Source organism: Marmota flaviventris, chromosome 1 (genome assembly GCF_047511675.1).
Source record: "Marmota flaviventris isolate mMarFla1 chromosome 1, mMarFla1.hap1, whole genome shotgun sequence".
In the NCBI taxonomy this organism is placed as follows: domain Eukaryota; kingdom Metazoa; phylum Chordata; class Mammalia; order Rodentia; family Sciuridae; genus Marmota; species Marmota flaviventris.
Window position 1 is genome coordinate 44,665,535 of NC_092498.1, and position 15,199 is coordinate 44,680,733.

Below are 15,199 nucleotides of genomic sequence, written 5' to 3' on the forward strand. Positions count from 1 at the left end.
AAAAAGATGACAAATATGCTATAGTGGTGTGCTGAAACCCTCAGAATTTAATGATAAAGGTATAATTTTAAAATTTAAAATTTAATGGAGTCAAATGTGAAATCTTGCCTATAGGTTTTCAAAATTTCAGAAAACTTTCATGGTTTACATGAAAGAAGAAAGAATAAATTTTGGCTGATATCAACTTGGATTGAATCTGAAGGGTTTTGATGGCCACAGAATCATAGGAACAAATGAGGGGTCCCAGCTGCTCAAAATCGGGGTTATCCTAGCTGGTGTTCAGAGAGGTGTAGTTACCACAGCTCCTCAGACTACGCATTTCTTCTAAGCTCTGTGCCATTCAGATTTAGGAGACTTAAAATATTATTTACATTTATAATTCTCATTTTTAAAAATCACCCATTGTCCAATAACAACAATAGGTTGAGAAATTCTTAAAAATATGTTAATTGAGGAGCTGGAGGTATCCTAGGGAAAAAAAGTGGTACAGAGGAGATATTTTAATCACTTAATGTTTGAAAGGCTGACTTGAGACATAATTGGATTATGTTTTGTAATAGAAGGTCAAATTGGTGATTCTGGATAAGTATTCATAGAGAGAATGGAGTGGGGCAGAATGATAAACAGAAAACTGTTCCAGAGAGTCAACTGGTAAGACAGCTTCAGGTGAATACGGGGTTGTAGGGTTTATTTTTAAATTATTGAGGTAGAAATTACATATTGTAAAATGCACAAGTCTTAAGTATAGAGAGAAATGACTTTGTACTTATGTATACACCCATCTGACCACCACCCAGAATGAAACATGGAACTTTCCACTATCTCAGAAGGTTGCCTCATACCCTCTTCCAGCCAATAACTGCTCTACAGCCCAGAAGTAACAACTTTCCTGATCTCTATCATCAAATATTAGTTTTCCAAACTTCATGCAACTACTTTAGAATACTGTTGAGCAGTTTCCAGTGAAGTTTAACAAATATCTCCCTTTTGATCGAGTAATTCCATTTCCAGTTACATATCCAAGACAAGTGAAATGTTGTTGTTGTTGTTGTTTAACTTACACAAGAATGGTCACAGCAGCCTTATTCATCTAACTTAAACCTGGAAGATAATACAAATATTCATTACCAAGAGAATAGATAAACATGAGTATATCCACACAATGAAGTAATACTTAGCAAGGAAAAAGAATGCTGTACTGATACATGTGAATATATGGCTGAATCTCAAAATATCAAGCTGAGTAAAAGAAGCCATATATAAAAGAGTATTGTCAGTTTTTTGTCTCTGTAACAAAAATACCTGACAGGAACAATTTAAAGAAGGAAAAGTTTATGTTGGCTCATGGTTCGAGAGGTTTAGTCCATGATTGGTCAAGTTAATTTCTCTGAACTCAAGGTGAGGCAGAACTTCATGGCAGAAGGACTTAGTAGAGGAACGCTTCTCCATTTATGGTAACTAGGAAGCAGAGAGGGGGAAGCGGGGGACGAGCCACAGGGAAGAGGACAAGTCAGTCCAAGATGGACTGATTAGGCTACTGCTGTCACAATCAAATCACTTCACCTCCCAACATTTTTGCATTGCCACAAGGAATTTGGGGGGACACCTCATATCCAAACCTTGACAGATGCATACTCTCTGATTTAATTTATGTGAAGTTCAGGATTGTACCTTTTAATGAAAGATTTTTATGACAATTTGATTTTGCATTCCTAACACATTTGGGGAAATTTCTCTCCCCTTCATGAAAGGACTTGTATGAACACAAGCAGGCAAAGAAGTAAAAGGGAAATTGAACTAATGCTAGAAGATCAGCTTTGCTTAAGTGAGAAACATTTATTTAGCATTCCTTGTTTCTGCAATGAATAATGGAATTAAGTGATATTTCTTTATATCCTTTCCTTTTGTTTCCTCCTTGAGCTTTGTGTGTGAATGTGTTGTTTTGTGGGGATTGAACCAGGGCCTTGAGTATTCTAAGCACGTGCTCTACCACTGAGCGTACGCTTAGCCTGAATTATAATTCTTAAGACTTGTGGGTAATAATCACAGCTTAATGCCATTTGCAAAAGGCAACAATACACTGCAGAGTTAAGAGCTTTTTTATACAAAGCTAACTACTTACAATGATCATTGAGTCTTCCTCAAAATAAAATGTCTGAGCGCATTACAGGCAGTATTGGAAAGCAGGTGATTTGTTATTCTCTGTTGAAAACTTCTGATACTAACATTTTCATCACTTCTGAAAGCTACCTTCTTCTTTGTACCATTTACTCGTTTTGGTAGTGGTAAAAGCCATGAAATCATGGCAGGCAGATAAAACTGTAGAGGACAGGGTTGGGGATGTATCAGCGCTAGAGCATTTGCCTAGCTGGCATGCACGAGGTTATGGGTTCAACCCAGCACGTCAAAAACCAATTAAAAAAAAGAATATAGAGAACAGATTAGAGTCATCAGTGGATGCAGGAGGAAGTTCAAGGAGGGTCAGATATAAAGGGGAAGCACAGGGAAGTATCTTTGTGATACAACTGTTCTGTACCTTGGTGGTGGTGGTTCTAGGAATCTAAATATGGGATGAAATTGAATTGCATGTAGATACACCTTGAACACATATAAAAATGGTGAAAAATGATCAATACCTGTAGTTTACTTCAAGTACTATACCAATATCATAGTTTCTTTTCTTTTTTTTTTTTGATGTTATACTATAATTATATAAGATCTCACTACTGGGGGAAGCTGAACTTGAGTGAAGCCTTCAGAGGTCTCTTGGTACTTCTTCACAAATTCTTGTGAGCATGGAACATAATAAATTTAAAAATTATTATTAAAATTTAAAAAATTATAGTAGGCACCAATAATCAAGTCTCAGCCTTCTAAAGGTGGGGTAGGAATAAAAGATGTAGGGCTCAGAAGGCAAGCAGCCTATCTTAATTAATTCTCCTAGAAGGTAGTATATGTGGTTCTTCTTAAAAGTAAGCCACATATCAGTTTCTGGCTCTGATTTGGATGTTAGGCAGAAATTAAATTAAAATATGTAAATGAGGTGATGTCCTGGGGCAGGCACACTGCCAAAGGCGCACACTGACTTTCACAGGGGTGTTTAGGTGTACTTGACAGATCTACAGGCTGACTGTGCTTCATACCATTGTCTGTACTGTGTCTGGCTCACCAGTGTATTTGCCCATGAGCTTGCTCCAGTCATTTTATAGAACAAAATTCTTCTTTCTAGCATCATCATATTATTATTCTTTAAAAATTCAGTTATTATATGTAAATCACAGGAAGCTTTGGAAATAGAGAAAAAGCAGTAGAAAAAAATTGCCTAGAATACTATTTTTCAGAAAAAAAATTCATTATTGATATTTGGTATATATTATTTCAGTCTTTTTACTACTTTGCATATAAATTCTTCTAAAAATGAATATTAATTCATTTTTTATAATCATATTTTACTTATCCCTATGTGTACAAATGTTCAATAGAACATTTACATCTAGAAAAATGGAACAGGAACATTTACATTGTATGAGAGTGTGGAGTATATTTCTGGATTAAAGATTCCTTTGATTAGGCATCTCTAGTCCTTGCTGGAACACTTCAGTTATATTTTTTTCTGAATTTCCATCTGGTTAAAAATGTCTATCTGTTGATTAGGTAATCATAATTTTATCCTCATTGAGAAGTTGTTCATTAACTAGAGGTTTTCTTTAGTTTACTGGGTGAGGCTCTGTCTAGCTCTTCCACTTTCAATGGATTATAATCATTGTTGCAGCCTCAGCTCCTTCCTCGGGTTTTCTGTGGTCCTCTCTACACAGAAAGGTACCAGCTTGACCCCTGGATCATACCAGGAAGGGCAGCAACAGGACTTAGACTATTTATATATAAAATGTATAAAAAATACAGTTTTTTAAAATTAGCTTTCAATAGCAATCACTAAGAGACCCTAGAAAATAAGATGTTTCCGGTATTGATTGTCCACACTGGAAAGCTGCTAAGTGTTTAGATGTTAGAAAAGCAAGTCAAACCTCTGAGCCTGACATTCTTTTCTTGGTCATAAGCGCACCATTCACACCACTCTGTAGTATGTGTGTGTTGGGGAAATTTTGCTTGAATACAACTTATGAGATTCAGACTACAAACTCCTCTTTCTCCTTTAGTTCTATGCTGGTACTATGACCTTGCAAAGGCTTTGTCTGTTTATGGCACTACAGAAACCCATTAGGGGAGGGAGACAAAGCGGTGGCAAAGAAGGAACTTGATAATGTTAAGTGAGCTGATCAGAAGATGAAGGACCATCTTGTCTTAAAGAACCATCCTTCCACAAGGCTAATGTAGGGGTGCTTTATGTAGAAGATGGTGAGGACCTTCTCACATGTAGAGGTTTGCAGTCAAATGACACACATTGGATTCTTACTGTTGAGTCACAAGAAGCTTTTCAGTTCCGTAAATCATAAGAATAAAGATCATTATGTCCACAGGCTATTCTTATCACCAATGAGCTTGCCCACATGCAGTTTTCTGACATTACACAATAGACAGGCTATAGGGGCAGCTCCCATAGCCTCTTGCTGATCACCAGGCTCACACTAATGCAAGAAAACATAATTTACCTGATTATCATGGAAGAGAATATTCAAGTGAATTTAAGTCAGCCACAAGATCTGCTCTCAATGCTTGTCTTTAATATTTTCTATAATTGTGTTTTATCATTGTCACTAATATTTCCCACAAAGAGAAATTTCTCAGGCTGGACCTCATGGTAAATACTTGTTGTTCCTTCCTTAGGCTGCTATCAGCTAATTCTTGGCCTTTCCTTTTCAGTCCTACTGCAGTATAAACCTTTCTAAGTTGAAAACAGCTCTATGAAGAAACTTACAGGGCATTCCAGGTGTTAAGAGCTCCTCTAACTGACAGTAAATTTTGCAGCAACTGGAAATAACATTTTTTTTTTTTTATTTTTAGTTAAGAACGTCTTCCTATATCAGAGCATAAATTAGGTTATAAGTGCTAAAGAAATACTAATTCATCCTATTTTAAGAAAAAAACCCAGATTATTATTTAAGAACAAATATATCCCCCAAAGGGACTGCCCTCTTTGAGTTGATCTACTCTTTTTATTTGTTCCTTTTAGTTACTCACAACAATAGAGTATATTTTGATATATTTATACAAATATGGAGTATAGCTTGTTCTAATTAGGGTCCCAGTCTTGTGGTTGTACCTGATGTGGAGATTAGCTGTGGTGTACTCATATATGTACATAGGATAGTTATGTCAGACTTTTAGTTGTACCCTATACTTTATTTTTCAACTTGTTATCTGAATCTCTTACCTGCCCCCGCCACTCTATCTGAGATTTTCTAAAAAACTTAAAGGAACTATTATTCTGGTTGGAAATTCAACTTCACATGAAAGGAGGTTTATCAGGGATATGAATGAGCAAAACTTTTATCCTTCCCTAAAGATTCCATGTATATATACTCTCTCTCTCTCTCTCTCTCTCTCTCTCTCTCTATATATATATATATATATATATACACACAAAAATTATATATAATGCAAATATATATATAATATACAATGCAAATATATATATATAATATATAATGCAAATATATATATATAAAAATAGGCATATTTCCTTGAGTTTGACTTTTATGTTTTCAATAAGCACTATTAAAAACTGAATATGAACGTCTTGAAATTTAATACAAAGGAAATTTGGCTCAAATCTGACCACTGAAGGATAATTTATTTTGCTGTGCAGGTTTTTAAAAATTTAGATATTTTTTTTTCTTCATATTAGTATTTCATATGCATGTTAAATTAATTTTTATAACTGACAAAAGGTTTCTATTTACCTTTCATATCACAGGTATTCATGTAATAATTAAATTTATGTATTTATATTCTCTGTTTAAACTCAGCATATGAAAGAAAATGCATATTTAAAAGCAGAAGATGATTTCTAAAGAGTCAAATTTGAAATATGAATTGTTCACAAAAATAAGAATTACCTTAGTTTCATGTACCACTTTGTTATAGTAAGGAAGAACTGAAGTTCTTATGTAAGGTGTGCATTAAAATATTCTTAATATGTACTTCATTGCATTGGCATGATTAAAATGCTCATGTATTGAAAATCCTTGTTGTTTTTACGGCAAACTTACAAGAGCTCCTGCTTTTTTTTCTCTAACAGATATAAGCTTACCAAAGTCGGCAACAATATGCTACACAGCTGCCTTGCTCAAAGCAAGAGCTGTCTCTGACAAGTAAGTGAGCAATGACTGGTGCGGTACCAATGGCCTCCCTGACTTCAGCTGTGTTGCCTCTGAGGGCTTTCTCTGGAAGTTTCCTAGTCTATGAGACTCCTGCTTATGAGCATGCATTTCCCAAATCCTGCTGATCTTTTCTTTCACTACTAGAAGGAGGAAATGTGTATCGCAGGTATTGTAAGGGTGTGGGTTGCCTAAAGAAGGATTTATTATTGAAAGCCTGTGCTTCTGAGGTGACTTTTTTCTTTTTGTCAGACAGTAGATACCAAAAGGCCTGCTTGGAACTTACACAAAAATGCTGTCCTTTTGTTGTTGTTGTTTTTTTTTTTTTTTTTCTTTTTTTGGATAGTCCTCTTCATTCTGCAGTCCACGACTGGATAATGCAGTGTGGCCTAGGGGATGTCATCTCACAGTCTTTGCCTTATCAGTTCCACATCAGCTCCCCACTCAGAGTCTGTTTCCTTTGAGATGCCATCTCAGTGGGGCAGTGCCCATTTTGTTCAGGCAGGTGACTATGACATGTAGAATTTCTGTAAACATCCAGGGATGACTGGCAGGTGAAAGAGTAGAGATGGCTTAACTGTTTTTGAGTTCATAAACGCTTCCACTTCCCTGATACAATTCCTCTTGTCGCATTGAAAAGCAGAGAACAGGAAACAGCCTCTGCTGTGTCAGACAGGTTTGCTGTTAAGTGTGTGTGCACTTTAAGACCGAAGTAATTTTCTTTCATTCTTTTTTATCCTGTAGATCGCCAGTACCTACTGCAACATCTTTTCTCCCTACACAGCGACTCCAGCTTGGGAGGGCAGGGCCAGGGTTGTCACAGCTTCCCCTGTGGTGTCTGCCTGCCAAGCACAGCTCTGGAGTTAGCCCTGGGTGTGAGGTGAGAAAGAGATTGCATGGTCTGGTTTTTTTCATTCACTGGGCAGGTGTCTCGCCCGCAGTTTGGGCATGCACCCCCTCTGCCGGGAAGGCCCAAGCAGGCTCGCCTGCGGCTGAAGCTGCAAAGACTTAACCCTCCATCGCAGCACTGACATTGGGTTGGGAGCCTCCTTTAAAATTCTCCCCAGTTCTGTTTTTAACCAAGTGCGCTCTTCTGTAACCTGGTTTTCTCTTTTTCCTACACTATCTGCCCTTGTCAGTCCTTCCCCCACCCCTCACCTAAGCAGGTACTTCATAGAAAATTTAGATTAGCTATTTAGACAGAGAGACTTGACAGCTGAATTCAATTCCTGCCTCTATTAGATGCAAGCACGCTTTCTGCTTCTGCTGGGGTTTTTGCTGGCCTCCATCTGAGGGGTCACTCAGAGGTTCCATGTAGTGGAAGTTTGGAGAGCTAATGCCATTGGCTCGCTATGGTTTTATGGGCCCTTGATGTGTAGATGCCTTTCTGGATTGATGCCCAAGCAGTGGTCCCAACTGGATGGTGTTTGTCTTTCTGCTTTTCAGATTCTCTCCCGAGGCTGCATCTCGGCGGGGGCTGAGCACAGCAGAGATGAATGCAGTAGAGGCCATTCACAGAGCTGTGGAATTTAATCCTCACGTGCCAAAAGTGAGTCTGTGCAATCCCCACAGGAGCTCGTTATGATAGCAGAGAAAGCGTTCACTTAACACCATGTCATGTCTCCAATATGCCCAGCTTTAAAAAAATGAATTGCAACCAATAAGTGTTGAGGTCCTGTAGAGTCTATAGGCATTAAGTCTCTTTCTAAAGCAAAAGCTACACTCAAGAGACCTTGGGACTGATTTTTGGACCTCACCTAATAAGGTATATAAATAGACCTTTTTAGGCAGGACAGGTCTGAAATTAGAAAAAAGTGAAGCTCCCAAGAGTTTGATGCATTTGATAGGAATTTCACACCAGTTATAACCTTACATAGACCAAACTTGGGAAATAAATTTTGTTGTGGATAAAACTGGTAAAAATACTTACTAATGTGACAAATCTTTGTAAGTAAATAGTTATTAATCAGTATTGGCAAAAAATAATAGGGAAAACCTGAAAGTATGTAGTATTTTGATTTGTGATATCATTCTATTAGGTATATGTAGTTAGGAATACTTGTCTTAGCTGTTAACCATAGGATTCATCAATTTGTAAATCCCAGTATTACCCATATTTTTTTCTGAAGTAGATTTTAATGGAATCAGGAGATGGATGTGTATTTTTTATTAACCTGTGTTTGAGTACCTGCTCTGTGGTAGGTATCTAGATTAGGGTCAATTTCAATCTCTTGACATTAAGCACATCCTAACTTCTAAGAAACTATTCTTACAATTCATATCGGGTATCATAAGGCCTAACTTTCTTAGAAAACTGTCTGATGAAAACTTTCTGGAGAAAAATGACCAAGGACAGCTATTTACTTGTGTTGTTGCAGTACTTAAGCAAAAGGTGTGTGTGTGTGTGTGTGTGTGTGTGTGTGTGTGTGTGTGAATGTGCGTGTGTGTGAATGTGCATATTGAGATGATTTATGGAGTTACCTACTGTAATTTATTTTGTTGGTGTCTAGAGTGACAGAGATAAGTGATCTAATATCATTCCTGAGGTTTTACTCAAGGTCATCTTTTCACATAATAGGAAATTGAAGAGCCATGCACAGTGCCATATTTGCAGAAGGATGCATTTATCCACTCTATTGCCAGCAGATAGTAACCCACAAAATATTTGCAGACTTAAGTATTATATATAGTGTGCTATAAATATGTATTCATATATTTTACTTAAGCTAAAAATGCTTATTGAATTTTGACTAAAATTTAAAACTAATCATAAAAATATTGTCCTGAGTTACAATAAACTTAGGTCATCCATCAATATTTATTGAATACCATTCTATAATGACAGAGCCAGTCTATGTGCATAAATAAGGCTCTTTTAGAAGTAGTTATTGAGCAGAAGAGTTCTGAATTCTAAGGCAAAAAAGAGTTCAGATTCTGGCTGTTATTAATCAGACATGAAACCTTGGACTTAGCACTTCTGCTCAAAAGTTTCCCCTCATCTTTCAAATTAAGATAAAAATATAAGCCCTGCCTGTCTTCTGTGATAAATATCAAGTGAGATAATGTATTTGAAATTCTTGAAAAACACTGGACCATGTTTCTGTTAATTATTAAAACAGTTGATACTTGATTTGTTGGAGGCCCCTCAAGTTTAGAAACCAGGTTTTAACTTTTCCAATAATGTTAACTAGAACCTAAGAATCCCAAGTGCAAGATAGAAAATCTGTATAATTCTTGTTGGTTAGATATTTTGATTAGTCATTTTATCCTATGATAATGGTCTGAAATGGTTAATTGAGCCTCTAAAATGTTATAAAAAGGCCCTTAGAAATAGTTCCTGGAAGAATTTGGCACAGTCAGTTGGCATTTCTGCAAAACAGAATTATCCTACAAATGGAAACATTTCAAATATTTTTTACTAATATATATTTTAATTGACACATAGTAATTATACATATTAATGGGGTACAGTGAAGCATTTCAATGCATGCATATAGTGCAAAGTGACCAGATCAGGGCATCTCTACCATCTCAGATGTACATCATTTCTTTGAGAACATTTCAAATATCTGATGTCACTCCATTTTCTAATCAGGAAGTAGAGAAGTCAGAGTACCTAGGTAAACTGATTTTATACCCTTTGCTTTGTTGGTAATCATAGGAAGGGGAAAAAAAAATCTCTTCATCTGTTCACATGCCACAGGGAAAGGTCCTTGTGATTCACTGGCCTCATCTGTTTGGAATTACCCAAGAACTCTGGTGCATGGGTATGGTATACAGGATGCTCTAGGCATCTTTACACATGTTCTGCTATTCATTGGATGACTTGTAGGCAGAGAATAACCTTAAGTCTAATGAGACATCAGTGAAGGCTTTACACTTTGTGTAAAAAAAGACCTTAAAGACCATCTTGGTCACCTTCCCATCCTAAACGTAGCTCTCTCCTCATAATGATATTTTAATTATTGATTTCTGTACTGAACCTCATAGGCCCTCTCATTTACTTTTCATAACAACATGGTAAAGTATATCATTGCTATTATTCGTATTACAAAATGAGGACAAGTTAGAAAGGTTAAAGAACCTGCTCATGGTCATGCAGCAGGGTTATCTGCTCTTAAATATCACCTTTCATTTCATCTCAGATCCTACCAGTGGGCAGAGCCTAGACCTGACCCTTCAAATGATGATAGGCATGTTGCATTCCAAGGCATTCAACTCCTTGTGGACAATCCAGGTTTCTTCAAGATGGTAAACATGTCCATGGCTTGTTTTTATCTATCACAGGGAATTCTCCTGGGCCTCCATAGTTATTTTTAATATCTTCATGCTCTTTTTGCAGCCTACTTAGACTGAGGGATAAATATCCAATAGAGAAGCTGAGAACTGCCTGCCATTGCTCTCCAGCATGGTTTAATCTGGTATCCCATTAAGCAAAGGTATATTGGAAATATTTCACCATCAGTGCTCATTATTATTTACCCAGGAGGGTGACTCCTAGGAACTCTCTTCATCTGCAAACATGAGGAGTAGGGAGTAAGTGTCGCTCCTCACTACGCCACTGGTGAATCAATAACATTTGCGAATAGCCACCCATCTCCATTCTGAAGGAGAGCCTTTAAAGTAGTCAGTCAGATGCTAACCACTAAGATTTCTGAAGTTTTAGGTTATAGCAGATTAGTAAGGAGGAAGCAGGCACATGGACTCAGCCTTACAAATCCAATTGTTAACTCCCCTGCCAAAACATTGCATCTGTGTCCGCAGCGCCCACAGAAAAAGGTATTTTAATGCTTTTTTATGCATTTTATGCCTTAGAGGGTCCTTTGGGACCCTTCATATTCTGACCCAACTTGTGTTTCATTTTTCCTAGCTCCTTCTACACTCTGTTTCTTTGCAGAAGCAACCTCCCCTTCTTCCCTCTTTGTTTTCTCTGGGAAATCCCACTTTTGCTCATTCCCCCACCATTAAAGTCACCACCAAGAAGCCTGTCCTTCCTTATCATCAGAATTATTCTCTCTCCTCTGTGGTCTCTTGCTGTACTGCCATGATTATGCACTTGCTGTTTACCTTTTTTTTAATGGCAGTTGTGTGTTTTAGGATCTTGATGCTGTTAATTTTTAAGAACTGAGTAAACAGTTCATGAAAAAGAAATATTTAACCTATTTAGAGGGTTTTCTTCCCCCATTTAATGGAAACAAAACTGAAGATTTTTATTTAAAGTGAGTATTCTCCACTTTTGAAAGAAAAATTTACTCATGTGGTGCTGGATGTATGTGGAACTACTCTCAATTCAATATCTTCATCTTTGTATTATAGTTTATTGGATTTTGGGTTGGTTTTTTTTTTACCCACAAATATGTTTCCTCACCTGCCAATTTAGAGATTCCCCTTGGGTCAGAGTCAGGGAGACATTTCTGTCAGTGACTCATTATTTCATACAGACCTGATTAAATAGTGCTTACGTGTTATTGGTGTGCTATGTCTACACCACAAGCACTTCCCTGTGAGGAGGCACATTTTTTTTTTGAGCATGTTATATTAATTCCTTCAGGGTGGCAAAGATAAACCTTTACTTTTTGTCAAGTTTCCAAAAAAAAAAAAAAAAATGGAGGCTAAGTATTTGTTATAGTCAGTATTAGATACTCTTTTTCCCTCGATATTGGTGTCATAAAGCAACTTCTTTTTATGTTAAAAAAAATCACTCATGATCCTAGGATCTACTCATATTTAAAATAATTTTATTTTAGTCTTTTTATGCATTTTAATGCTTACATTTTCATATTTTAAAAATTAATGTATAGTCTTTGGACTATGTAGGTATTAGGGACATATGTATGGTTTCTTGGGGAGAATCATAAGATTTCTAGAGATTTTGACCTAAAAAGATCATCCTCCAACTTAACATTAAAGCCAAAGTCTTTCTGTCTATGTGCCTTTGACTCTTTTAAAGATGGTCTCTATAAATGTTTTCTGGATACTTCGTGGGGTGGGGGATGGGTGTGTGTGCGTTAAATAAAAATAACATGTAATGTGAATTCTACCCCTTAAATTTCTTAGCATACAGTACTGTTAGCTTATGCATGTTGTTGTACAGTAGATCTCTTGAAGTTCTTCATCCTACATGACTAAAACTCCATTCCCATTGAACAACATCCTATTTCCTTCTCATCCCACCTCCTGGCAACCACTATTCTAACTTTGCTTCAGGGAGTTTGACTACTATAGATATCTCATATAGGTAGAATTACAGTATTAGTGACTGGCTTATTTCACTTAGTGTAATGTCTTCCAAGTCTTCATTGGTAGTATAGAGCAGGATGCCCTCTTTTTAAGGCTGAATAATATTCCATTACATCTTTTTCTTTTTGAAAAAATTGGTAGTTGTAGATGGACAGAATGCCCTTATTTTATTTATTTTTATGTGGTGCTAAGGATCAAATCCAGTGCCTCACACATGCTAGACAAGCACTCTACCACTGGGCCACAACCCCAGCACTTCCATTACATTTTCTATATCCATTCATCTGTCCATGAACATTTAGGTTGTTTCCACCTCTTGGATGTTGTAGTAAACATGGCAATGAAAATATTGCTTTGAGATCCTATTCTTGCTTCTTTTGGATGAATACCCAATAGTGGGATTACTGGGTGATAGGGTAGTTCCATTTTTCATTTTTTGAGGAACCTCTATACACTTTTTAAAAAGAATTTCACTGTTTTGCATTCCCACCAACACTGTACAAGGGTTCTAAGTTCCCCACATATTCACCAACAATTGTTCTTTTATTCATAGTGGTCATCTAACAGTTATGTGATAAAATTTCTTATTGTGGTTTGATGTGCATTTCTCTGATATTTAGTGATGTTGAATATCTTTTTCTATGCCAGTTGGCCACTTGTATGTCTTCTTTGGAGAAATAGCTATGTAAGTCCTTTGCCTATTTTAAAAATTAGATTATTGAAGGTTTTGGTTCTTGAGTTCTAAGAGTTCCTTATATATTTTAGATATTAACTACTTGTCAGATAAATGGCTTGAAAAAATGTCCTCCCATTCCATAGGCTGTCTTTTCATCCTGTTGGTTGGTTCCTTTATTACATAGAATTTTTTTTCAGTTTGATGTAGTCCCACTTTATTTTTGTGTTGTGGCATGTTCTTTTTGTATTGTATGCTAGGACCAATGTTGTGAAGCTTTCCCCATTTTCTTCTAGGAGTTTCATAGTTTCAGCTCTTACATTCAAGTCTTTAACATATTTTGAGTTGTTTTTGTTGTATAAGATATAGGTACAATTTTATTCTTTGACATGTGGATACCCAATTTTTCCAGAACCATTTGTTAAGAGGAGTGATTCACTTCTGGAGTCCTCCACTATAGACATCAGGTTGACACAACAGGTCAACTTCTAAGTAAACCTCTATGGGCAGAAATATATATATTTTTCAGGCCTTGGGACTGTGTCCTTAGGGTAGATTTGCAGAATAGAAATTACTGAAACACTTGTGGAATATCTTTAAGGCTCTTAAGCTCTCCGTATTTATTCCAAATTGCTTTCCAGAGAGAGAGAAAGTGGGGCAGGGAGAAGAAGGAGAAAGAAAGAAATTGTAGCAGTTTACACTTTCATGAATAGGTAACTCCTTCACCATTTCATCACTAACATTGAGCAATTTGCTTTAAAAAGAAGGAAGAGCAACAACAAACATTTATAAAGTTGTTAAATACAATGGAATTTTGTTCCTTTAATTTGAATTTATTTGTCACTAATAGTGAGGTGGAAAATTGTTGGTGTTTGTTTATTCTTTTCTAAATTCTTAAGTCTATTATGTAAAATTCCTGTCATTACTAGGAAAATACTTTAAAGTAATAGTTTCATAGTGCAAATGATAGTAAATGCAATTACCTCATGTAATGTACCCAGGACATGCTCAATATGTGTTCACCCTGCTGTCATCTCTCTTCCCCTTTCCTTTCAGCTCTAGTTCTTTGCTTGCAGCCTGTAGGGGAAATAGAGGATTCCTAGAAATGCATTAGCAGGTATTTATGGGGCCACTCTTATCTGCAGAAGGACAACCAGAGAATGTAACATTGGTACCACAGGCACCTCTGACCTTGAGTAATCTCAGGTCCCTTCAGGTCTCCAGATTTTGTCTTAGTATGTTCTGGCTGTAGCTATTATCTTTTGGAATTCAGCACCTGATAGCTGCTTGGGAAGTCCATTGCTTAAACAGCGCCCACTTCTGCTTGGTGTTTATATTCTTGTTATGAGCATGGTACTACCCTACTCCCACCAGGTTCTCTACCCCAGAATCACACTTCATGCATAAGACGAAATTTTCCTATCTCAGGACCCTTCCTCCTCTGCTTATCTCCCCATACCTCCTCAGTTAGACCAGGCCTGTAAGACCATTGAAGGTATGAATGAGGTTGCTGCAGGAAGGATCTCTGCTTCCTACAGATGTAGCTCAGTGGTGGAACACTTGCCTAGCATGCTTGAGGCCCTGGGTTCAATAGTCAGTACTGCTAAAATCAATCAATCAATCATCGCTGCTTTTTTCACCTTCATTACCCCTTTTACTATGTGTTAGTCACCTTCTGTTACTGTAACAAATACAAAGGTTTATCGGGCTCACAGTTTTGGAAGTTTCAATTTATGATCAGTTGGCCCTCCTCCATTTGGGCCAATGATAAGGTAGCACATCATGGTTGGCAGCACATGGGAAAACCATTTACCTCATGACCGAGATGCCAAAGAGAAAAAAGAAGTGCCCAGAGTCTCAATATTCTCTCCAAGGGCATGTCCCCAATGACCTGAAGGCCTCCTAATAGGCCCTACCTCTTGAAGTTTCCACCACTTGCCAGTAGCACCAAACCAGGGAACCAAGTCTTTAGCACACGGGCCTTGGGGAACATTTCATATCCAATCCA

At 37.0% G+C, this 15,199-nt stretch overlaps 1 protein-coding gene across 7 annotated transcripts in view; it reads left to right on the forward strand.

Moving 5' to 3' along the window:
• The window catches only part of St7 (suppression of tumorigenicity 7), a 279,048-nt gene that overhangs the window by 232,796 nt on the left and 31,053 nt on the right, over positions 1-15,199 (forward strand). For all 7 annotated transcript variants that reach the window (XM_071612748.1, XM_071612752.1, XM_071612731.1 and 4 more), the window contains 2 exons: positions 6,200-6,272; positions 7,725-7,827. In XM_071612748.1, the coding sequence (XP_071468849.1) occupies positions 6,200-6,272; positions 7,725-7,827 (176 nt within the window). The remainder of the gene's footprint in view (positions 1-6,199; positions 6,273-7,724; positions 7,828-15,199) is intronic.